General features: G+C 36.0%; 1 protein-coding gene across 2 annotated transcripts in view; it reads right to left on the minus strand.

The window, feature by feature from the left end:
* HSF2 (heat shock transcription factor 2) overlaps positions 1–24529 on the minus strand; it is a 29154-nt gene extending 4625 nt beyond the window's left edge. Inside the window, exons 1-11 of one of the 2 annotated variants that reach the window (XM_008566916.1) lie at positions 24346–24529; positions 15405–15513; positions 15120–15247; positions 14184–14308; positions 12168–12243; positions 9409–9470; positions 8050–8137; positions 6303–6451; positions 5713–5946; positions 4981–5086; positions 183–236 (exon numbers count right to left, since the gene is read on the minus strand). In XM_008566916.1, the coding sequence (XP_008565138.1) occupies positions 183–236; positions 4981–5086; positions 5713–5946; positions 6303–6451; positions 8050–8137; positions 9409–9470; positions 12168–12243; positions 14184–14308; positions 15120–15247; positions 15405–15513; positions 24346–24438 (1224 nt within the window). In that variant the 5' untranslated portion in view covers positions 24439–24529. The remainder of the gene's footprint in view (positions 1–182; positions 237–4980; positions 5087–5712; positions 5947–6302; positions 6452–8049; positions 8138–9408; positions 9471–12167; positions 12244–14183; positions 14309–15119; positions 15248–15404; positions 15514–24345) is intronic. The other variant, XM_008566923.1, reaches the window with a different exon arrangement.
* Positions 24530–26930: the final 2401 nt, after the last annotated feature.

Here is a 26930-nt window from a genome sequence, read left to right on the forward strand (position 1 = left end):
GCAATAATTCACTCCATAACCAAAAGCTAATTTTTCATTCAGAATATTATTATCTTCATCACACTTATTAAATAAGAATATAAAATGCTTTTTGTAACTGGGAATGATACTGCTCTACTTACTATGACTTTTTTTCAGATTTTTACAGCTATGGGTCCTGAGCGACATGAATTAAAACTTACTTTTGTATTATTGATGTAATCTGTGGGATTCATCTGCACAGAACTAGTGAAAAGCTGAAAGACCAAACAAGAAAGATGATAAGTTTAAAAAATATTTTAAAAGAATTGTGTGTTCAAAATTTTTATACATCCATGTTGGATGAGGAAATGTAGCTGCTGCCCTAGGAAGTTTCCATACAGTAAAATAAGTTTGGAAGAGAAAAGCAGGAAAGCAGAAAGAAAAACAAACAAAAGCAGAGCAAACTAGTCCATGCATTGGATGGAATTTCATATTTTAAGATTTCTCCATAAAACACTAGTGTAAATCACTTGAGACAAATGGTGGTTTTCCCTATCTCCGCTCTCCTTCATTACTCCCTATTCAATTTCCCTTCCTTTTTTTTCTCCGTAAATGCCTCTGGCCTTAAGTGGCACCTATGGCTGAGAGTATGGAGCCCCAGCACTAAGCCTGTGCTGAATACCTGCACTTAAGTGACAAATTTAGAGAATCTGCTCTATAACAGTGGCTCCTAAAGTCCATCTCAAGCTGAGCCCTCTGACAAAATGCCATAACAACTTGTGGATTCTTTTCTCCTCACCTATCAAGGAAAGTTTTAAGTACTAAGACCACTTGCTTACTGTACTCCTCAGTCCAGCCAGTTTATAGATAGAGGCTGAGTATTCCTATCTAAAATGCTTAGAACCAGAAGTGGTTCAGATTTTGAATTTTTTCATATTTTGGAATATTTGTATTATACTTACTGGATAAGCATCCCAAATCTGAAGATATTAAATCTGAAATGCTCCAATGAGCACTTCCTTTGAGTGTCATGTCATCACTGAAAAAAGTTTTGGATTTTGGAGCATTTCAGAGTTTTGGATTTGGGATGCTCAACCTGTATAACTTTTGTTTAAGACATAAGCTTAGAAATCATTCATTCCACAGGGATTTACTGAGCATCTAAGAAATAACTGACATCATGAACAATACAAGATGAAGACATTATTTCTGCTCTCCATGAGCTTACAATCTAAAAAAACAAGATCAACATCAAGTAGCAATATATGTCAGATACAATCCAGTATTATAACAAAGGATGGTGGGGCTCAATAGTACTAAGGAGTTCAGAGAACAGAAGGGAGGAAAGCACACACAGACACACACACACACACACACACACACACAAAATGAAACAGAAAGGCCTTGGTAAAGATTTGTGATATGCCTCAGTTCCTGGAAAAAGGCTAGGATCTGAAAAGGAGAGGATGTAGGGAAGAGTACACTGGTACAGCATTAGCAACAACAAAGTAGTGTATATTCTAGAAATACATAGATAAGAGCAGTCCAAATAACACAGAAGTTTTGAGTTGAATAGTAAGCTATATACATAGGTTCAGAAAGTGGAGCAAGGCCAATTAGTGGATGAGGCCACATCCTGTCAGCAATAAGCATCTTAGGAATGGCCTGAGCGATGAAATACAGTCATTAAGTAAGCATTTTATGAGAATGAGCACACCAAATTGTTCAGTGTAGAATGAAATGCAGAGAGATCACAGGTAGATTCTTCCTCCACTCTCTTTAGACATTGATTCTTCTCCTTAAAGTTCCATATTCATGGTAGTCCTAAAAACATCCTCAGCTCTTCCCTTCTTTTTTTTCCCTTCTTCTTTTTTCATACCACCTACTGACCCCTGAAGAGGAAGAGAACTCAGATCCTTGAGAGTAAATAGCTACACATGATTACCAATCTCTGCCAATTCAGCTTATCACTGCCTCAAAACCCTGACCAGATTTTGTCCCTACTGAGGGTGGCACCTGAGGAGGGCCAGTAGTGTAAGCTCCTCTCTCTTTCCCTCTTTGCCCCACACCCTCTACCCAATGATTGAGGGTTACCTTACATGTACTTCTAGCAGACACATGGTGTAAAGTAGAAAAAAGGAGATCATAAATGAGAAACCGACATAGCTGGTTAAATGCTAAGGCCAGAACCCTCCTTCTGACTCCCCTCTGGGTCAGCCAGTACTGAATTCTGCAGAGAGAAGCCATGAACTCTTCAGTACACTTATTCAATTCTTTACCATCTTTGCCTTCTCAGAGACCAAGGCAACCCCATATGTGGATTTTTTATTTATGACAATACAGCATAATCGAGGATAAAATTATGAGGGTCTTGGATGAGAAATAACAATGGAAACAAAAAGTGGCTGGTAAATGCTATTTTGGAAAATTGATAGCATTCAGTGAGTGGTGAGATAAAGAAAAGGAAACCAAGGTGTTTCTGTTTACTGGGTGAGTAAACAGAAGTCTGATACCACTACAGAAAGTAAGAAAGCTACAAAGGGTAGCTAGTTTAGGGAATAAAGAAAAGTTAGCATTAAACACATAATAACCTGAGGCAAGATTTAATGATCCCAAGGCACAGCATTAGAATTTAAGCCACACTTACTTTAAAACATGTTAAGAGCTGGAGATAGACATTTGAAAGCAATTCTACAAGACAAAATTTCTTCACAGAGAAAGAGTAGAAAGGGGTAGAAAAAATTTAAAAAAGCATGAAACACTGGGTGCTCTGAGGAATGCCCATAAGTAGAAAACAGCAGGAAAAAAGAAAAGCTATCAGAGGAAACAACAGTTAGGAAGACAGGAAGAAACAAAGAGGCCCAGTGCCTCTAAAATCAACAAAAAAGTTCTGTTGTAGAATACTCAATATTGTTAGTAATAATAGTGACAATTATTGATAATTCTTTTAATAGCCTTTATGTCGGGCATTAGCCACATTTAACAGATACGGAAACTGGACAAGAGAGGTTAACTTTTCCAAAGTTAATAACATAGCTAGTAACATTAGCCAATAACAGAACCGAGACCTGTCTGATTCAAAACAAACCTTCTTCCACTAGCCCAATGGACTGATCTGGCAAAAAAAAAAAAAAAAAAAAAAATCACACACAGCCTACTTACTTGAGAAAACCAAGTCAACACAGACAGCACAGGGTTAGAGTAAATAAGCAAGACAATACACGGTTTCAAAATAAATACAGTAAAAATGAGGTAACATTATAGCTACTCATTTCTAAGGTTTTATAGTAAAGAAGTTAAAGAAGCAGAATGGTAAATGAGCAGAGCAAGATGTCAAAATGCTTGTTTTTTAAGATGGGAAAGATCTGTATCTACTGAAAGTAGATGGGAAAGATCAGAGAGAGAGAAAAAAAAAAAAGGTTGAGGACAGGAGTACAAATTGGCTTTAAAAAAGAAGAAAAGAATACAACATTAAAACCAGAGTCACAGCTTTAGAGAGGACCAGCACAGTGAATTATCCTCTATGAATAGAGAGGAGTTGGCTGTATAAGGTCCTGAGGACAAATAAACGTGGTATATATTCCAAAGTTAAAATGACCTAGCTGAAGACTGCAAAGACTTGTAGATGGTCAAATTATAGAATTCTATTTGCATTTTTGGTGATCTAATGGACAGATATTCTGAAAGGTCCCTGGGATTCAGAGTAGGGACAAGGGCTGAAAGAAACAAGAAGGGCTGTCAGGTTACTGTTAACAAGTCCAAGTAGGCCATTAATATGGATGCTTAATTCACTTAAGATAGTAACATAGATTGGCTTGGAAAGGAAATCTTCCAAGAAAGTGAAATCCATCCTATGAGGTGCTGATGATTTGGAAAGGGTGGTAAAGTCATGTGATACTGACAAAGACTGATGAGAAGTAGAGGTACAAGATGGAAACTTAATGGACTAGAAATAAGACGGAAGAGTATGAAAGGGCTAATTCCTTTTAGCCTCACTGAGCGGCTCCTAAAAGGGTAAAAACTACAGAATCTTTTTTTTTTTTTCCTTTTTGTCTTTTTTACTGACCGGTAACAGGATCGCAACCCTCGGTGTCACGCCCGTACCGGGGACCGGCAACAGGATCGCAATCCTTGGTGTTGCGCCCGCACAGCGCTCAGCCAGTGAGCGGGAACCGGTCTCCACATGGGATCCGAACCCTCGGCAGGAGCGCCACCACGCTCCCAAGTGGCGCACTCTCCAGTGCGCCACCGGGCCAGCCCCTACAGAATCTTTTTATATGAGAGAAGAAGCACTATAAGGCAAGAAACAGAAAAAGAGGCAACAAAACTTTTCAGTATAAAGTAACGAAAAATGGAAATAGGAGAGAGACCAAGATTCATTTGAGCAGGACCACGCCATGTAGGAAGCTTCAGGTGAGGGAGGGAGGAGTAGCAGGAATAAGAGAAAAGAGAGTGAGAAAGGTGGTTAGTGCCAGAAATGATAGATAAGGGATTCACAGCCTAAACAATACTGGATGGTGCTGGAGATTGCAGCAGGGGAACTGTGGGACTGAGGATATAAAAATATAAAAAATACAGCAAATACAATAAAATACATTTGATGGAAAATGTTAATTTTCAAAGTATTAAGGAGTGTCTCCATGCTGTTTCCTGCTAAATACCTCTATTACTAATTTCCACAGATTTCTGTTCAGTGACAATTTAATCTAGGGCAAAACATAACACAGCGACAAGTCTAGACAAGAGCTGGGTTTAACAATACTGTTGAACAGAGCTGATAATGTTGTTATAGGGGGATTATTAACTGAACTGTTACTCAGAGGCAGGTAGTGAACACCCTCTTTCAACTTTCTAAACCCTTTTGTTCTTTTTTTCTGATACACAAAACCATTTATTTAACAAAAAGAAAATGTAAAAACAACAGTGTAGAATGCAAAAAAAAAAAAAAGTATTGATTTTTAAATAAGATACATAAATACACAAATTGCCAGTACAGCAAAGAATATCCAAAGTACCTACATCAACCAGGAGATCTGGGTCTATGCTAAACTGTCTTCCTGACAGCATGGCTTGGAAGTCCTCTAAACTGCAGTCAATACTGTCAAGGTAATCCAACAGCTCAACCCTATGGAAGAAAAAATTTTTTACATCAAATGTTAGGTGTCTTTATTTCTATGTTTAAAATCACCATTGCAAACTGCTTAGGTAAAATATTCCTTACAACTGCTGAATCCTTATCAGTTCTTAATCTTAAAAGATCTTATTCAAGATTTGGGATTCCTAAAAATGTGGTTAACTGAGAACTCAGCCTTCACACAAAACTTCAGTATTTATAGAAAAAAGGTTCTTCAACAACAGTCTGATTTACCTTTTTCTTCTATTCTGTTATAAAATATTTAATCTCATTAATGGTTATTATTACTAATTACTAGTTTTTTAATGCTATAAAATAAGTCCCTTAAAATAAATTATTTCATAGACCTGATACAAACACAAATACACACAACCACAAAAAACTGATGGACACTCAAAACAAGTATTTCATTAAAGAAATCTGAGGAACTTCCAGGAAAATCCCAAGACTTCTCTTGAGACAATTAAATCCCTTTCATTACAGAGCTCAACCCTGATCAAAACAGAGAAGGTGGACTACATGGGTTCATCATCTGAAAGGAAGATCACTCAAAAAGAAATAGAATATGTGAGTAGAGAAAGCAAATCATTTTAGACAATATCTAGATAAGCACTCACTTTCCCAAAAGATTAATGTTATCATTCAAAATGGAATCCATCATGGTCACAGGATCTTCTGTGGTCAGACTGGATGAGCCATTTAGCTGGACGGCACTAGACATCAGAGGGCTGTTGCCATCACTGACTGAACTCAGGGATTCTCTGGCTGGTTCACTCTGATCTCCACTCTGAATAACAGGTGCATACTCATCTTCATTGTCATCTTCAACAATGACAATATCAGGGTACTGGCTACAGGAAAATGAGAAAGAAGAACCAATCACATTTTCAGACAAATTCAAAAAACTCATTATATGCATTCATTCTCCATGGAAATTCTCTCTCCAAATCACATATCAAAAGGCTTAAATTTCTTGGGTGAGTAGCTTACTCACACATATTGATACTTCATAGGATACACAACCACAAAAGGATCAATGAGAAGTGTTTAACTCCAAAATTTTTTTTAAAAAATCAGTTAATTCTCATTACTTCTTCAGTTTAATAATTGATATTAGCTCATCAAAGAACAAAGTCGTTTAGAATTTAACTCTTCATTAAAAAATGTAACCAGTATTTTCATAAATTTTATCTCACAAACTCCTTACTTCGAGGGATCAGATATAACATCCTCATTACTTTCCGGAATAACTGGGATATTTTCTTCATCTGCATTATCATCAGTAACATCATAAATAATAATGTCATCTGAGATCCGCTCCCTCGGCTTTAAACCTTCAGTCCTACTGTGTGGAACCTTAAAAAATAATCGAGAAAAATATATCAAAAAATCAAAATCACATTGACTGCCAAACAAGATATCACTTAAACAACTGGGCACCCACTATTTATTAAATGTTGGGGATACAATGACAGGCAAAACAGATACGTCCTCTGCCTCTTTGGGACTTACATACTAATCAGTATCAGTAACACCAATTCACAGAAGTATGAGATATTATCTGCCTTCTACTTAATTACTTCCTTTACTGTAAGAGACCCTGAAGATGAAATGCCTAAGAACGTTTCTATGAAAAGACCTTCAAATTCTAAAGTCATTTTTATACCTAAAGAGTAAAAAAGTCTTAGGACTTCACCACCAGAAATTTCAAGCATAATCAGATGACTATGCTGATGAGGATTATTTCATCTCAAGCTACTCTGTTTTGACATGTTTTATCCTTACTTATTAAATAGCTTCATTAAGAGGAGGGAAAAACAAACAAAAAAAAACTCTTCAACTATTCCACAGTTAAATGTCAGCCTAGCTTTTTAGCAATAATTTTTTTTTATTAAGCTATAGATATATTTAGGCCAGAGTTACATTAGTAAAAAAAGTTCAATTTTCTAAAGCAAATTGAAGTCATTATTATGCAAAAATCTATAAATTTCAACATTAGATATTATAGAGGTAAAAGATGTAAAGTACCTTAAAATATATAAATTCAGTTAAACTTAAAAATCTTCATCAACTTAGTTGAACCTTCAATTCTAAAAAAATAGGTATACTTGGTTATATAGAAACAGAGGTGGGAAGAGGAATCAGATAGGAGGTTAACTCTGATTTGTTCCAGAACAAAAATTTTGATACTTTAATAATACACCTGAAACAATACTTGGAATTCTAAGATTTGAAAATAACAATGATCAGAAGATTAAAAAAAAAAAAGGTCTGAATTGGATTAATTTGCCATTGGATATAAGTTTGACAAATTATCCAGAGAGCCTGTGACAAAATGGAGGTTAAAAAAATTTTTTTTGAAATTGCTAGAGTAAAAAGCAGTCTAGTCAGTGCACACTTATAATAAACATCGAAAACTAACCAACAGAAAAATGCATAAGCATATTACTTTATCATAATTATATTTTTATAACATTCAATTAATATTATGTAGCATTCAAATGAACTAAATCTCTATGTTTAATTATTTCAAAAGCAACACAAAGTAAAAAAAGAGCCACACTGTAAAATATGTACCAAATGATATCACTTATATGAAGTTTAGATATATACAACATAATAGCAAACATTGTTCCTGGATTCACACATATAATGAATAAATACTAGTTCAAGATAGTTCAAGATACTATCTCTAGGTGAGAGGGGAGAGGAAAAGGAGGAGAGAGAAGAGAAAAAAACTTGGAAAGAGGTAACTGAAAAACTGAAACAACTATACTTGTAAAGATTTATTTCTTAAGATAATCTAAAGCAAATAATAAAAAATGTCATGATTTAGTTAGGCTGGGGGATGAGCACTTAGATTCTTATTCACTAAACGTCTTTGAATGCATGAAATACTGCCATAATTAAATTTAGTTGAGATGATAAATACAAAATAGACTCTAAAAAATTACTTTATGATGGTGATTATCAGCTGGTTCTTTAACTATGTGCTGAAACAGGTTCTTCTTTTGGGCTCCATTAGTATTTAGAAGTAGAGGCCTGAAAATCAGAAGATTATTCATGCAGTTCAATGAAGCAAACATACAAGGTATTTAAACTGTTTTAATAACTTACCCACATACAAACACACTCACTTTAATAATGAATAAAAAATTTCAGTATGAGTACACAAGGAATCCTTAAAAAAGATTACATATTAGGAATAGAAATTGGGGGATGAGAATATCTAGGACTTTTAGTTTTTCATTCTTCTAAACTATTTAAATTATAATAAATATAACAATCTACTCTCTCCAGTATTTCTTCACTGCCTACTGAATATACAACTCTACGTACTGTACTTACATAGTAAAAAATAAAAGATAAATTAAGAAATAGTTAATGGAAATAGAGTTAAGGCCACGAAGCTCTGGTCAAAATCAAGCTTTGCCAAATTTTAGCTTTATAATCTTTTCCTTCTTCCAACTATTCCTTTTCTCCATTATTCTTATGTTTTAGCTGTGACAATGGCAGCTGCTGACATTCATGAGTTTCAAAACCCATTGTTCTGATACAGGTTTAAAAAAACTCTATGAGCAAATTAAACATAAGTGAGGCCAAAACACACTGTATACAGGTATTGATATTAAACTCTGTATTCCACAAATATGTACAATCAATTATATTTCAATAAAAAAATATTAGGTAAAATGACAATATAATAAAATATAGTTATTTAGGCTAAAAAATAAAAATAAATAAAAATTGTTTTAAAATATTAAAAAAATAGAAGAGATCAAATAAAATAAATTTTGATGTTTTTTCCAATATATGTACTCTTTTTTAGAATTTCCCTCACTCAGGAGTACCAACATAGCAGTCTTAATGCTACTTTAAATTGCTAATGTCAATATAAAATGGATTCTTTAGTAACTGTATGTATGTCTGTAAAGTGACCATTTAGGCTATTCCCTATCTCTCAAAAACATCAGCAGGATGACAGCAGTAGGATATAACACCACTTTTGAGATGTTAAGAGTACAAACTTAAGGGCCCAGCCCCTGGTGCACTCGGGAGAGTGCGGCGCTGGGAATGCAGCGGCACTCCCGCCGTGGGTTTGGATCCTATATAGGGATGGCCGGTGTGCTCGCTGGCTGAGCGCGGTGCGGCCAGTCTCAAAAAGGACAAAAAAAAAAAAAAAGAGTACAAACTTAACAAGGGAGGACTGTTCTGGGACAACAGGCATACACTCAGCAAATACACCACTCATGGTTAAACACTAAAATGTCTGAGTGTCTACCTACAGGTCAAAATGTTTTATAAAAACTTACCTCTTCCGTTTTAAACTCACTAGTTGGTTGTTCTGAACCAATGTAACAATAAACTGGACAATCTGAAAGGAAAATATAAATAAAATTCTTCCACCATAGATTCTTAATTCTTTGGTCCACATTTAAGTCTTATAAAACTAATTCAGATGATATACATCCTCTATTATATGTCACATAATTTCTTACATGTTAACATTTGAAATGTGGATGCATCTTAAAACTGATGTCTAAAGAAACATCAGCTTCTAGGCAGTTACTTGTTTCGGTGAAAAGTATCAGACTTATACCTAGAGGTAGATCTCAACTTTTTACTTAACTTTCAAGAAGATTACATTATGATGCAAAAGAGAAAACTGGTGTTTGATAGGCAACATTTTTTCTTACCAGGTAATGATGAGTACAATTAGAGGCAAAAGATATTGCCAATTCTCTTAGAATAGATCATACAATTTTCAAGTTAAAAAAAGTTTATTGGCTAACTCTATAAAGATTATTGTTAAGGTACATCTTTCAAAGTTTCCTGCTGACAATCAAGAGAAGCTGATTTAATCTTCAACATCTAATTTAAAGGAAAACCTACTGAACAGATCAAGACATGGAAACAAGCTTTCCTATTTTATAGTAGTGTTTCTTAAAGTGTGGTCCACGGACCAGAAGCACTGACCTAGGAATTTGCTAGACGTGTAAATTCTCGCCCCACTACAGAATTGCTAAATCTGAAATTCTGAGGATGGGGCCCAGCAATGTGTGTTTAGCAAGGTAATACAGATGTGAGTATGAGAACCATTGGCTTAGGATACGCCATGAAATTATACTGTCAACTTCCTATTTAAAGGTGCTAAAATGGTAAGAATCATATGGTAAACTACAAAAAGGAGTGTATCTCAGAGAGGCTATGAATAAAGGACTAAGCATGTAGCTTTAACATTGCGCATTCCCCTCATCCCCCAGAAGAAACTACTAAGTGGTATGCCTTACAATCAATATCAACTTTTCAACAGACAAAAATACAAACATTTTAATTGAAGAGTTAGACAACATTAGAGTCTGTAAAAAGGAGCTTAGCCACTAAATTGCTTATTCAAAAGGAAATGCTGACAGCTGATGAAAAGACAACATCTAAGCTTAAAGATATATATGGAACAATTCAACTTCAACTTTTTTATTTATAAATGTTATAAAAATGCTAAAAACATTAGTGATTGAATTTATAAGAACATGAATCACTGGCTAAATTCCTCCTGAAATTTATTCTATATCTCGGTTCTTTTGACACTTATGTTGTACAGGGTTTTTCTTCAGAGAAAATGAAGCATATAACATTTACAGCATCTAACTTCTATACCTGACAAGTCCTGTAACTGGTATCTGACACAAAGTATTCACAATTAATCCAAGGTCAAACGATAAATGGCAGAGTTGAGAACCAATTCCAGGAGCAGAGTAAAAATGTATTGGTTGTCACCATGCATTATGTAAACTTCACTCCCAACACGATAGATTCAAACTCAAATTTGAGCAGAGTGTTAACATTCATGAAAAATTGAAATTTAATAACTATTTAATCAACTATCCTTGCTTTTAGAAAGAAAAAAATCTACAAATTATGGAGTACTGTAAATTAATATTAAACCAAAACATTGTTTCCTGAAAAATATTAACAGATTTCTTCCCATAACATATAGGTTAAGGTACATCTATCATTTAAAAATCAGACACTCTTAACAGGGTTGGACATTAGAGTCAACTACCGAAGTTTTAAAAATATTATAGGTATTTGGACTAAACACTTAGAATTGTGTTCCACTGCATTCAACCTTCACTAGCATACTGATTTTTTTTAAAAAAACTGTGTATCTATTTTGATTACAGGCCAAAGGCTGTAACTTCTATTCATCTCTGCTCTAAGCCTGCTCCACTAGACTCAGATCCTGTCAGTCACAACTATATTTTTAGCTACTGAGACTTCCCAGCAGGAACAAGCTGAAGCTCCCCCTCCCCCCTCAAAAGAAACCTGTTGCTTAAACTTAGAGTCCAGTTTACTCATGAGCAAAAAATAGCTGCCTTTTTTACTTTTATGTTTCACACTTCTTATTAACAAATGAAAGCTGATATGCAAAGATTAAATCACAAGGACACAATGCAAGAGAGGGATTCCGATTCTCCCACAGATTTTCAGCTCAGCTACCTAAAATCTAGTATTCATTTTACAATGCTATTATTAACTGCTTTTCTACACAGACTAATAATGGCATACATGATTAATAATTTTTTGAACTCATCATTTGGTCAAATGATTTGAAAATATTTGTCATGTATCTTCTGAGACCTTAACTATGCCTTTTATGGTTAAAAAAAAAAATGCAAAAAAACCCCCCAAAACACATACACGACAACCAAAAAAACCCCAAATACACAGTAAGTCTATGTTTCATAATTTTAAAAAATGTTAAGAAATTAGTAGTATATTAATTAAACTCCTAAGAATAAAGCGTCTTAAAGTTTTATCAGGCAAAAGGTTATTTATTAAAAGCTTCTGAGACATTATGTAGGAGTATGAAATGACCACCTTTAGCTAATGAGAAATGTTTATTTTTAGGCTACTTGGCTTAATTTATTTGATTTCAAAATTTTACTTCTGTCTACACAAAATATAAAAAACTAAGATCAATCACTGACTACCCAACAGTCTTTTCGGGGTCAAAATGGTACTCATTAAACAAATGCAGACTATGTTCATGTGGAAAACAGCTTCTTACCTTTCGAATAACTTGTTGCTGTTGTGCATGCTTGGCTCTTAATTCTGACACTTCCTTCCAAAGAGACTCATTCTCACTATATAATTTATTAAAATACCAAACAAATTCAGTCAGAAAAACAGGCATCAATATCTTAAATTAAGAACACCAGAGAACTTAACCATACTTGTTTTTACTATATATTTTATTAAACCAGGAAACTTTTGGTTTAATTATATAGAAATGGCAACTATCTTAACACAACTCCAGAATCATTCCTTCTTAATTGTATTATCTGCAATACATACACAAAAACTTAAGACACACACCAACATTTATATAGTAGTAAGCAATTTACTCCTTTTAACAATCCTGTTCATTACTTTTTGTTTAAAAAATAAGCTAACCTTTCAACTGTGGCTGCCAGGTAAATTCAGGCTTTGTGAATTATCTTAGGAAACAAAAAGTGACATTTACCTAGCTATGCTCCAGGCACTATGCTAAGTATTTATGTGTACTACTTATTTAAACTTCTCTAAAAATTTCTAAGAAATCATTATCTCTTTTATATATGAGGACCCTGAGGTACAGAAAATAGAAGAACTTGCCCAAGACCATAAAGATAATTTGGTAAGTGGTAAAGTCAATGTAAAATCTATCAGACTCTAAAACTATCTTAAGATTTGTCTCAAACACAAGCATATACAAACCACTAAAATATATTTAATTTTTACAAAAGCATATCCAATAATATGACAAACCAATAACTTCCCCTATAGTAATACTTTTCTTTCATTCATCTTCTTTTTATTGAAACTGCATTGTTATTAAATGCTAATAATGCTAAAAAGGCATAAAAGATAATCCACTTATTAAAATGCTTTAATTTCTGATCTTTTGTTAATCTCTACAAAAACCACCTTCCTCAATACAATTATTACAAAAGGACGTGTGGATTTACATATAGAAGTATTGAAAAGGAGACTTTCTTTAATACTTACTAAATAACTACTGTATTTTTTCTGACTCATATTTAAAGATGCTATTATCTGCCTACTAAAGATAAGGAGGAGATGGTTACTCTAAGACTTAAAGGATGATCTGGGAATCCTTTCCCTTAAGGGCTAAACCTGAGATCCAAAGAACTGGTCAAAGGGCAGCTAGTAGACACAAGACAAATACAGTAAACAGCATAAGTGGTTAAATATGCAAAATGGGAAAGCTTAAGCTTATTCAAAAAGAATCAAAGTCCAGGATTATTCTTTTAATGAAGATATGTGAGAATAATTAATGTCCCACATTTGAAATGGGAGAAAGAATACATTAAACAACTAGTCTTAAGCCCTTGGCACCTATTAAAGCAAGAAAAAATCCCAGCTACATACTAAGAGGAGTAATACATGTCTAGTATATATATACATTACTGTGGCAAGTTAAGATAATGGCATCAGGAAATATAGTAAAACAAAACAAAGCATCTTTCTGTATATAAAAGGTTTTAATAACACTTTCCCAAGTCTACACAAAATTAGTATCAAGTAGGACAACTCTCTGTGTCTTTTTTTTCATATTTTTGGGATCCTAATTTTTCCTATTTTTTGAGGTAGGCCACCTAGAGGAATCTTAAGAAAGAAAGAGCCATTTAAAAAAGGATGGATAACATGAAGGATTTTTTATGCTTGTGTATCCTCATTGTGTGTAAACACCACATGAAAGCTAACCTAAGTAGAATCATATTTCCTACACCAACTTAAAGATCTACTGTTTCATCAGTAAGACCTATGTATCAAATTATTTTGATGTGTCTAGGTTTATATACTCTTTTGATCACAATAATTAAAACATAATATTAGGGTAAAGACTATGGCCATGAATCAAAAGTAAAGGGAACCACCACTTACAGAAAAATTACATTTAATCTTGGCTTCAACAAAGTGACCTAGGTACTTAGAACACCAGACAACCTCTAACCCGAACAAACACTCACACACACTCCTAACACCCATATCAGGATTATATTTGGAAATAATACTTTACCTTTTTAATTCAGAAAGCCTGGACTCAATAGTTTCTTGTTTTATTTGAACCTTCTGAGCACTACTCATAATTTTTGTTAAATCTTCCTGACGAATTTTATTTTCTTCTGGTTTTGAAGATGAAACCTTTCAAAAAGCAAATTTAGAAAAACAATCAAATATTGAGCACCCATGATTGTAATTTTATTATATGAGTTTTTTGTAGTCTGTTGAGGAAGTAAGATCTGGTTCTAAAGAGTCCAGGATGGAATTCTAGGGAAAAAATAAACTTCATAGCTCAATGGCAGGAAGAAAGAATCAGTTTACTTTTTTTTTTTTAATGTGCAAAGTTTTCACGAACAGGGACATCTTAGGGTCTTCTGCCAAATTCTCTGTGACTCCCCAAGCCTCTTTATCACCACAGTCCACATTTAATTAAATGTATACAGTAATAGCTGCATGCTAGGCCATTTTCTTCCATGGTCTACCCCCCTTTTATAGATTTAGTAAAAATATCTTATTTCAGCAAAAGGTATCACTCATTTTAAAATGTATTACTGAATGCCTAACCTGTGTAAGAGACATTCTGGGCACTGGATATACAACCGTGAACTACAGAAGAAGCCTTCCAGGGAGCATATATTCTAGCAGGAGCTTACTTTTTTTTAGATAAGAAGGAGTGAACTATCCCACTATAACAATAACTCCTCACCCTCAGTTAGAATGTAACACTTCCCTTTAGAAAGTGTGTAAAGACTGAGCCCTCAAGAGTACAGATGACACAGGAAAAAAAAAAGCAGAGGGAAATAATTAATAAAAGCTTTCTTAGTCTAATTCATACCAATAAGGAACACCTGTGTATTTCTGTAGTTCTTAATTTCAAAAGCTAAAATAAAAATCTTGGCCAACCATATTACAATGTTAATATCCTAATTAACTCATGTTAAAAATAGCTTACCTTCCTTTTAATGTTCTCCAACAAATCATCTTGGCCTTGTTTGAAGTAAGGATGCTGAAATTCAACAGGACCATCTCTTTCCTGCTTTACAATTCCAGAGTCGATATGTACTACTTTACGGAAACCATCTAAAAAAGATTAAAAATTCACATGACTAAAATAGACAAAAGTGAAAAATTAATAGTGTTTAAATGGAATATATTTTCCTTTATCATCCTAATGGGAAAAAAATGGTTTGATCAGTGGTTATTAGCAACATCTAAATCAACTGCTGTCCATACTCACACATATTCAGTTGCCTCACAAAGCTTGCCATGTTATTGTGCTTGAAGTACTTGGGAAGAATTTCTTTTGCAAATCTTTGTTCATCTAAGACCAGAAAACTTTGGCCATTCTAAAAACACAAAACAAAAAAAAAAAGAGAGAGAAGGTCAATTAGGTAAGTCCTCTAACACATCGTGATATATATAAACATCAAAACTGTTTTGAGTATTCTTCTACCATACCCTCAGACCAAAATTCTACTCCTGATAATGGCAACAAAAAACAAACTGCAATTAAGTACCAAACTGCAATTAAGCTTTCTGCTTAAAAGTTTAAGAATAAGTCTCAAACCAAAAGCTGCATCATATGCAATGGTGAAATATGAATACACTTTACAAAGTTCATGGAAAGATTTGTATCATCTTTTAATGCTATTTTTCCATGAACTTTTTGAAGTACACTTGTGTTAGAAGAATTTTCATTAAACCGGAAATGAGAAAAATAAATACAGCATATAGTCTGTGTAATTATTTAACATGGTTTTAAAACTAACACCATTAGATAAAAATAAATAAATTTTAAGGGGAAACAGCATTTTATCATTAATTGCAGTAGACATAATTCTATCCTTGTACAATCAACTGAAAAAATGTAAGAGAATTCAGTAAGACATCTGATTTGTAAATTAATATTAAAAGTCACCAGTGTTTTTCCATATCAAAAATAAACAATTGGAAACTTACTGCAAAAATAGAGTAATCAAAACAGCATGGTATTGGCATAAAAACAGACATATAGATCAATAGAATAAAACAGCCCAGAAATAAATCTTTTCAAAGGATTTTTGAGAAGAGTGTCAAGACCATTTAATGGGGAAAGGACAATCTTTTCAACAAATGGTGCTGGGAGGACTAGATATCCACATGCAAATGAAGGAAGTTGAATCCTTACCTGATTACCATGTACAAAAATTAACTCAAAAATGGATCAAATACCTAAATGTAAGAGCTAAAGATATAAAAAGTCTTAGAGAAAAAAACTTCATGATGTTGATTTTGACATAATTTCTTGGATATGACACCAAAAGCAAAGGCAACAAAAGCAAAAATAGGCAAATGGAACATCAAATTTAAAAACTTTTGTGCAAAGAACACTATCACTAGAGTACAAGGGCAACCTACAGAAAGGGAGATCTGCAAATCATAATAAGTTAATAACCAGAATATATAAAAAACTCCTACAATTCAAAAACAAAAACAAATGAACCCAATTAAAACACAAGCAAAAGACTTGAGCAGACATTTCACCAAAGACATACATATGACCAATAAGTGCATGAAAAGATGCTCAATATCATTAACCATTAGGGAAATGAAAATCAAAACCACAAAGAGATCCTAGTTCATATCCATTAGGATGACTATTATAAAAAAAAAAAAAAAGATGTGGAGAAATTGGAACCCTTGCACAGTGCTCATGGGGATATAAAATTGTGCAACTGCTATGGAAAACACTATGGTGGTTCCTCAAAAAAATTAAACAGAGTTACCATATGATCCAGCAATTCCAGTTCTAGATATAAACTCAAAAAAAATTGAAAGCAGGGACTTGAATATATATTTGGACCTCATGTTCATAGTAGCATTATTCACAATAGCCAAAAGGAGGAAGGAACCTAAGTGTCCATTGACGGATGAATGAACAAACTGTGGTATATACATACAATGAAAAATTATCCAGCCTTATAAAGGAAGGAAATTCTCACACAAGCTACAACATGAATATACCCTGAAGACATTACACTAAGTGAAATAAGCCAGCCACAAAAGAACAAATACTGTATCATTCCTTTTATATGAGGGTCTTCAAAAGTTCATGGAAAGAATCATATACTATCTTTTAATTCTATTTTTCCACAAACTTTCTGAAGTACCCTAGTACAAGTTATTTAGAATAGCCAATTTCATAGAGACAGAAAGTAGAATGGTGGTTGTCAGGGGCTGGGGAGAGAAGGGAGTTGGAAGTTATTGCCTAATGGGTATAAAGTTTCAGTTTAAAAAGAGTGGAGTAGCATTGAGCTTTTGCTTTTTCCTCCCAAATGGAAAGTTTATTAAATAATACTTTTTTCTTATTTTCCCCCCATTTTGAATACCATCTTTACATATTACCAGTTAAATTCTCAAACAGATATGCTGCTGCTTCTGTCCTCTCCAGTCTGTCCATTCATGTATTTAATTATCCTTCTTTATTACCAAAATCTTGTAAACACTGTAATTTTATCATCTGTATAGGGGAGGGTTAACACCCTCCTCCCCATTGTTTTCAATATTTTCTTGCCTAGTATGTAATGATTTTTACAAATGAACTTAAGTACCTAATATTTGGTTGTGATAGTATCTCCATCTCTATTCCAACAATCTTTTTCTTTTTTTTAACTAAGAAAGAATTTAATTTACTGGTCAACTTAGGGAAAACTGACAGCTTTATAGTACGTCATTTGTTTTCCTTTTATCTCTGTAGTTTTAATATTTTCTTTAAGATCCTGTTGGTTTTTAAAATTTATTTTTAGATAACATTTTCCTGTTATTGGGCTCTTTTACTCCATTTTAGTTCGGTTTTTTAAATTGTGACAAAATATTTGTAACATAAAATCATTTTAGCCATTTTTAAGTGTACAGTTTAGTGGCATTAAGCACTTTCACACTGTTATGCAACTATCACTGCACCTCCTTACCCCTTTTGAAATTAGGAATGGTCAGATGGCTAAGTATGGCCAATCAAATATAAGCAAAATGAAACAATTTCAAATAATACTAATGATCCATTTTTAACCTCAAAGTTAATATGGCCAAGCAGAATGCCCAATCTGCATTTCTCCTAATCTCCCTCCATCTCAGCAAATGGATTCATCCTGTTGCTCAGGCCAAATTTATGAGTCATTCTTAATTCTTCCCTATCCCTCCTCCAACTACAGTCAATTTATCATCAAGTACTGCAGCTTTGCCTTCAAAGTAGATATCAGAATCTGATGAATACTCAACATCACTACTGCAGCTACCCTAGTCTCAGCCACCACCATTTTCAATACCACACTGGAAAACTGTGATAATCTTCAGACTGGTATCCTCATTTTCAATCTCCTTAACACAACCCTAAGGCCCTATATCATCTGCTCCCACCTACTTCCCTGACCCTACTTTCCCATTCTCTAAAGACATACCAATCACATGGGCTTTCCTGCTTCCTTGAACATGCCATATTTGAGGCCGTTACATTTGCCATTCCACTTTGGCCCATCCCTGCTAATCATTCAGGTCTCTGCTCAAATGTCACCTCCTCACAGAGGCCTTCCTCATCACCCTACCTAAAATATCCACATATCCCAGTTTATGTGCCAGTTATCAATTTATTGCTACAAATTCACTCTTCATTGTCTGTTCTGCAAACATGGAGTTGGGTCACTTAATATCTTTCTTTTTCTAGCTGCCATGATGTTAATTAAGCTTTGTCAGTAAGGGATACTAGAGAGATATTACAAGAGGTAGGGGTTCTCATTGCTAGTTCCATTGTGTCCTTGGCAGGCTCCTGCAGTACAGGCAGGTGGTTCTCTAGTGCCTAGCTCTTGCAATGCATGGTAGTCAGCAGCACCCAAAGGCCAGACACTTTCCCTAGCACTTCCTCTCCCCTGGGAGGTCTCAGAACAGAATATCTCTAGCAAGACATCTCCCCATACACAGCTTTCTAGAGTACTTTACAGCAGGGATCAACAAACCAAACGTTTTCTTAAAGGGCCAGATTGTAAATATTTTAGGCTTGCAGATCATAAGATCTAAACTTTACCTCTGTAGCAAGAAAGTGGCTATAAACCACATGTAGATTGGGTATAGGTATCTTCCAATTAAACTTAATTTACAAAACAGATGTCTGTCTCATGGGCTACAGATTTTGCCAACACCTGCCCTAGAAGACACATTTCCCAGCAATTTCTGAAGGATGGATTTTCAGTAAGTTCCACCAGTGCAACATCAATGACTTCTCTGCCATGCAGTGAAACATGGCAGTACTCTCTCCAATAAGGTTAGGATCTCAGCCTTGGAGGTAAGGGTTCTTACCTGGGTACCCTATCTCATCTGTATCACTAGTGGCTGCTACTTATGATTATTTCTATATTCTTTAGTGTTCTTTACTCCAATTCCCCTGATGCAGTTAGTAATTCTATTAAACTTTCCCTGCTGAAATATTGTATGGCTTCTTTCTTCTATGTGGACCCTAAATGATACACTATTTAACCTGCTTTATTTTCTCTGTGGTACTTATCACTAACTGAAATTATATTACTTGTGTTTGCTTACTTTTTTATTTATCAGTATCCTCTACGAGAATGTAAGTAAGCTCGATGAAGGCAGGCACTTTGGTTCACTACTGAATGAATTCCTAGTACCTAGCACACTGGTCATAACAGATTCACAACTGATATTTGTAACTACCTTACTAAATGCATCTTTGGCCAGAAGGACTAAATTATATTTTTAGAATCCCAACTTCTGGATTATATCAAATAGAGAGATAAATGTCTCTTGCTTATATTTGCTGTCTCTCTTACATACACCCCTCATTTACTCATATCATTCTGTGTCTGTGCTTATGGTATCCCTCCAGTCTCCACTCTAAAATTGGTAAATAACCTCTCTGAGTGCAAAAATTCCACCTTACTGCCATTTTAACCTGTGAGGCTCAAACAATACAATGCAAACTTCTTGTAAGGGGCAGAAAGCCACTACAAGGTAGAAAAGATTGATTGGTTCCTTCTCCCTAAACCTTACCTACAAATGTTGGCAAGCTTCCAAAGAGTAGTAACAGTTGTCACTGCCCAATTTAACCTTCTGGCTCTCTTAGTTTAGAATACTCTTACTAATAATCTAATACTTCAGGCCCATGACTTTAACACACTTTCCAGAATAGAAATTTGTAACTTTAACAACCAATCCATAACTTAATATTCACCAATCACTCCTTGAGTCTTTAGCTCATTTTCTCTCATGTGTCCAATAAAAATACCTGTAAATGAATCTTTCAGCTTTTCTGAAGGCCCACCTAAGTTGAATTTTAGGGATAAAATATGGATTCTGCCACACTTGTGGCCTTTCTTGTTTTCACTTTGGAATGCTGAAATAATGTAATGGCTGCTGGGATGTTCAAAACAATACTAGTACATTGGAAAGTCTACGGGCCTACTGCTCAAATTCATCCCAAACAACTAGAAAATACTAGAAAAATTCTATTTTTGCTCCCTCTCCCTCCTACCTATTTATTGATTCATTTATGCTGATGTGAAAGGGAAAGAGAAGTAGAGAATATCAATGGGCACAAAAAGATGGAACACATGGGTATGACATCTTTAGTGTAAATCACTTGGTCTTCACAAGCAATCTGAAGAACAAAGACAAAGGTAAGAACAATGACAAAACAATGACCTTCCAGTTCTTTCCTTTTTTATACTGTTTCACTTCAACATACACTGTTTATAAAATTTCATTAACAGTAAAGGCTGTTCTTCACTATCAGTGGCAAGAACTTCCATTTAACCTCTACAACCTCTTGTCTTTAAGTATCAAGTTCCCCCAGTTGCTTCCAAACTAAACATGTGCCCTCTCTTTAGGACCCTGTTACACTGAAAACAGCTTTAGATTGTCTGAAACTAATATCTCTGTCCTTGATTCTGGCAATAACTGCGTACCACAGCCATGGATAGCTATATAAAATTCTGAAGTTATAGGAAATGTTTAAAAAAAAAAAGGAAAAGAAATTCACTGTCTTGTTTTGGGGAGAATAAGGGAAAAACTGAAATATGTAAAATATGTTTTCGTAAACACACTATGGATCTAAAGACTTTTCTTTTATAGGTCATCAGCACATTTAGTCTAATTTTGATTACTCAGAATATTGTATTTCTATATTTAATGATAAGAATGAGAGTATTATTTCATTTTTCAATTTTGTCATATTACAAGTTCCAAGGAAAACTAAAATTATATAAGTCTTCAGGAATCTCAAGCCAAACGTTCCAAAATACAGTTGGTAAAAGCCTGGCCTAGCACTCAAACTAGAGAAGCAAATCATTTTCCATCAGTGAAAAACAAATTGCTCAAAAGACTGCCTGGTTCCCAAAACATCTGCTTCTTCTAAAAGTCCTTAATATGTTTTTCACTCAGATAATATAAATGCTTAAATACCTCAACAGAAGTTCAATACAACAAGTTTGAAGGAAACCAGAAACAACCATAAATAGCAACTTTTAAAAGATGGGGGGGTAACACTGTTTTTCCATCCGAAAGTTTTACCTTTCAGTGTTAGCACAGCTTTTAGAAAAATCTGTGGGAGAACAAGACTGAAAGACAGCTGCCCTAAGCAACTAGGATTAGTCCCAGACAACATTTATCTGGAATTGTCCACTAACTTGTGGAGGGTAACTAACATTTTGGTATAAAACTAAATACTGTGCCAAGTTTAGTGCTGTTGGTGGAAGACTAATCTGAGAGCTCAGAAACTTGTGTTAGAGTTTCATCTCCAACCTTGGCTAGCTGTATGATAATGGATAAGTAATCTAACCTGTCCAAGTTTAGAATCTCATCTACACAAGGTTGAAGCTGAACTAGATGATCTATAAGATTCTTTTCAAACATAATTCTACGTTTATCATTCCTACCACTCCTATTACATTTTCCAGAGATTTCATTGATTCATCAGACATTTATTAATCAACTACTGTGTCTGTGGCACAGACACTCTGGCCTCACTGAGTTTACATTTTGATCATACCATGGGCATATTAGAAAATTAGTTTAAAAAAAAAAAAAAAAAGCTTAGACTTAATGCAATATTTAATGGGATAAATAAGAATGACTAAGTGGCTTACTTATTTGGCTTATAATTCATAAAATGATACATTTATAAATTAATATGGAAGGCTCCACATTTGATATGGCCTAGAAAGTTAGAAGGTTATTAAAATATTTTGGCTAATGAGAATTTATTAGAACTGCCACTGATATAACATCCTTTAATTAAAACCAATTACCCACTGTACATATTTTTTTTATTCACAAATTTGTGTTCCTCCTCTTCCAGCCTATCCCTTGGGATTGGAACTTATTTGTCTGGCTTCTCAGAGATACATTTGTTCTTAGGTGGTCTTTCTTGTGGATGTTTTTCAGAAAATGGTTATTTTATATTATCTGTCATGGAATTTGTTCTAATCATTCTTCTATCACGAGGCGCAAAAATAAATAAAATAAAAGCAATTACCAATACATTTAGGTACCATTTCTGGGCAGTAAAAACAAGGAGGCCCGTCCAAGCCAATAAGGTATGATAAATTCAGCTTGGGTGGGGAGAGAATCTCAGTCCAATCTCTAACATGAATACATGGCTGAGTAACAGTCTGTACTGATCCACCCTTGTCAAAGTTTAATCCCTCTGACTGATGAAAAGCGTGAGACATCTGTTTATTTTAAGTACATGATGGCGGCTGGCTTCCTTATTTTCACCTTTGTACAACTGTTCAGAATTATCAAAAGCTCAGTGTGTGTGTGCCTGGGCGCGTACGTGTGCTTGCGCCCGATGGGGGTGTGGGGGGTCAAGAAAGACAGCCTAGTTGACAACACTGACCACATGAAAATTAAATCCTAAGAGGAAATTTTAAAAAATGAACAAAGGACATTAATACAAGGCAAAATATGGTGTTACAGTGGTCAAAACTTCATGTACTTATAATGGTGCTCCCTGTTAACATAAAAGTAAAATAAAACTGAGAGTTCCTATAACAGAAAAGGAACAGAAAAGGGAGAAGGAGGGGAGATAACATTTACTCAGCACTTAATGGGTGCCAGGCACTGTGCAGATACTTTTCACTTATTCTCCTCAACAACTCTACACATGAAAATATGCCCAATTAGCTGACCATCTATAATAAAAGAAAGCCACTCTCCTTCATAAAATGATTCCAACAGTCTAGGAGTGTATTTTAAGGCAAACGTACTGTTGATCGTTCTGCTCAGAATCTTTGTATTTGGAACTAGAAGGGATCTTGGGTCACCTAGGCAACCCATCCATCTTATGGACGATGCAACTTAGGCTAGACAAGAGGCTTGACTAAGGTCATCCTTGTTTAGAAGCAGAGTTGGGATCAAACCAATAACCAAGGCATCCATTCTGCTGGCAACTGTTTAGTGAAATTTAATGAATCATTTTAGCACCTAAGTTACCGAACACCCGAATAATTAGCACTTTTATTAAAATAATCATAAAAATCCATTTATGCAAACGGCCCAGAATCTTCAAAGAATAATTTGCCATTTTTTACATAGCATTTAAAAAACCTATTGATAAGCAGTAATCTGCGTTTGAACATTTGCCTATTTCCCTGACTGACTGCTCTCCTCATAAAGACTTCAGATGCAAAGCGGGGGTGCGTGCGTGTGTATGTGTGTGTATAAAATCAGGTCGCTGAGATAAAGATTTCCTCAGCATCGACGATCCCGGCCCGGCCCGGGGCTCCTGGTGGCCTCCGCGATTCGTAACCCGCCAGCTGGGCGGGAGGACGCAGGATGAGTGTGCAGTAACGTGGCTCCCGCGCCCTAGGCTCGTCCACTGCCCGCACTCCGCTGGGCCGGTTCCGAGCGCAGAACCGGCCGACCCGTTACGGGGCTTCCCGGGCAGCGACGCCCCGCGCGGGCGCCCCTCCCCCACCACGGTCTGAGGAGAGAGGCGCCCGCCGGGTCCCCGCGGCTCCCGCGTGAACAATACAAGGGTCCCCCGCGAGGCCGAACCCCGAGGCCCCGCACCGCGGGCCTCGCAAACAACGTCCAGCAGCAGGCCGCGAGAGACAACCCCGCGCGAGAGAGCGAGAAGACAGGAGGCGGTTAGTCAGGGGCTTCGGAGGCCGCCGTTGGCCTGACTGTACCTGGCTCCAGGTGATGAACTCGTTGGTGTGGGTTTCCTCTACAAGCGTCCACAGCTTGCTGAGGAAAGCCGGCACGTTTGAACTCTGCTTCATTGTTAAGGAGACGCAGGGATTCCAAATTCTACACCCGAACTGCTTGTGACGGCGGCGGTGTTGGCGGCGGCAGCTGCTCCCCGAGAACGCCCACAACGCAGGCGCAGCAGCTCTCGGGCCCCGCCCCCCTAGCCCCTCCAGGCAGCGCGGTGAGGCTGGGAGGCCCGGCGGCCGCACGTGACGGACAAGTCTCCGCGCTCCGCCCGCACTGGTCCCGCGCTGGCTCCGTTCTTGGCCAATCTCAGACGCCGACCTCACGACAGAGAAAAGCGATTGGACGCTACCGACGTGAAGGAGTTGGGAGAAGAAGAGGGCACCGCCTTCTTATTTGCGTTTTATACGGGAGTCTTCACAGTAGCGGACCTTAGGCTTGAGAGTGTTTGGTCGTTTCACGTGGGAACAGCTTAGGGTTCCTCGGCTGCTACTGAGAGGCTGCAAAAAGTCCTCAGGGCCCTTTGTCGTAAGTTTGGCAGACAGAGTGTGGTTTGCGTCAGTCAAGAGGAAGGAATAATTCACATGGGGGAAAAAGGCAGCTTTCAAGCATGATGTGGTAGGCCCCAAAATGAAACTGTCTTGAAAATAATGAATCTTGTCTTTAAATTTTCACTGGGAGAAAATGGCCCCTTTAAAATACGTTTGTGAAAGAGAGGAGTTTAAGTAATAACTCACTCTCTACTAAGCATGTACTACTGTAAACCGCGAGCTGTAATAGACACGTTACATGCTATTTTTAATTCAGCAGACATCAAGTGCCTACTATATATGCCTAGCATTAAAAAAAAAAAAAGAAAATCTCATTTATACTATTTTAGTCGATTAAAATAATTGTTCCTGCCTGTATTTTACAGATATATCCTTGTTTGCTTGAGAGTTTGGTATAGTGGGGGAAAAAATTGGACAAGGAGTCAGTAGATCTGAGTTTCAACTCAGCTTCATGAACAATTTTACTGTCTATTAAATTACACTAGTGTTGTGTCATTTAGAGCAATTTCTTATTCTATTGGTGCCAATTTTTCCTATTTGTTCATTGGGTATAGGAATATCTTTTCACCCATTAAAAGTGGCTTTAATAGCTGTGGAAATGCTTTGAAAACTTCAAGAATCCTACAGAATTAAATGTATTTTTTACAAAAGTCAGCACATGAAGTTAAAAGTTTACAAACAAGTAAGAAATAATAACTATACAAAATTCAACATGGAATTGGTTTGCTTCCTGGGTATATGTAAATAGTACGTTAAAAAAATAAAATATACACAACTTCCAATGAGCAAATATTGAATACCGCCTTTGTGTTCAACAGTGGTCTATTTGCTGATGCAAAATCAGATATATGGAGGGATACATTTGATAAAGGAACTAATATTTGATGAGCCCTTATGTGTGCCAACAGGTTTACATATCTTATTTAATAAAACAACCCATTAAAGTAGGTCTTATTATCCCTTTTTTCCAATGAAGTGTCTGAGTTTCAAAGGTTGATTAATTTGCCTATAGTCACAGCTAGTAAATGGGAGAAGGTATTTACACTCAGGCTATACTGAGTTCAAAAGGTTGTGCTCTGTCCATTGTACAATAATAGGACCATTTCAAAGCTCAAGATGCTTATATTCTAACTCAAAAAACAAGATGTAGAAAATCAGCAATTATTGCTACTTTTAAAAATAAGAGTTAAATGTATGGTATAAAATGAATATCAGAAAAGTTTAGGAAGACAGAGTTAAGGGGATAACGGAAGAATTCACGAAGGATGGGGACCTTAGGTCTTGAAATATGAATGCACTTGAATAACTAAAAGGAAGACAGAGTGAGCAAAGACTGGGAAGCTAATGAGCACGTCTGTCTGCAGAGGGTGACAGCTCAGGAGGTAAGATTGGTAGTGTCTAAGGGGGAAATGTGGCCTACTGTTGAGAAAATGGAACAAATTGGTCCCTTCCCCTCAGGCTGGATAGGGGTGGTTCCATAAACGAGTGAGTGGGTGGAGTGAGTGCCCCTCCGAACGGTGCCCCTTTGGCTGGTGTTTACTGCCTCTGGTGCACACCCTGCATGGCCATGTTGTTCTAGACCTGCAGCTTCCAAGGACCGTGCCGGTGGTTGCCTAGTTCATAGGCCTGCGTGAAGGGGTCTGGTGACCCATCCTGGTGTGGAGGGGTCTGGGGACCCAGCCTGACATGTGAAGGGTTTGTGACCTAGTCTGTGAATGGGCTTGAGCGATCTGTGAACTCCAGACCCAGCCCTAGCTCAACCATTGGCCCAGTCGGTGCAGGATTACTGGCAGGTAAAAGAGCTGCGACAAGTAGTGTGGTCGCCTAGCAATACAATTGGCGTCACAAACAGGATTAAGAGCTAGACAATTGGCACTGTGAGCAGGATATGTGACATCAGCATTTGCATCACAGTAGCCTTTGTAGTAGCCAGACACCTACTTTCATGGCATTGTATTATTTCCATCAAAAAAAAAAAAAAAAATGTGTGGTTAGATAAAAGCAGAAAC

The sequence above is a fragment of the Galeopterus variegatus genome, unplaced genomic scaffold (genome assembly GCF_000696425.1).
Source record: "Galeopterus variegatus unplaced genomic scaffold, G_variegatus-3.0.2 Scaffold17, whole genome shotgun sequence".
In the NCBI taxonomy this organism is placed as follows: Eukaryota; Metazoa; Chordata; class Mammalia; order Dermoptera; family Cynocephalidae; genus Galeopterus; species Galeopterus variegatus.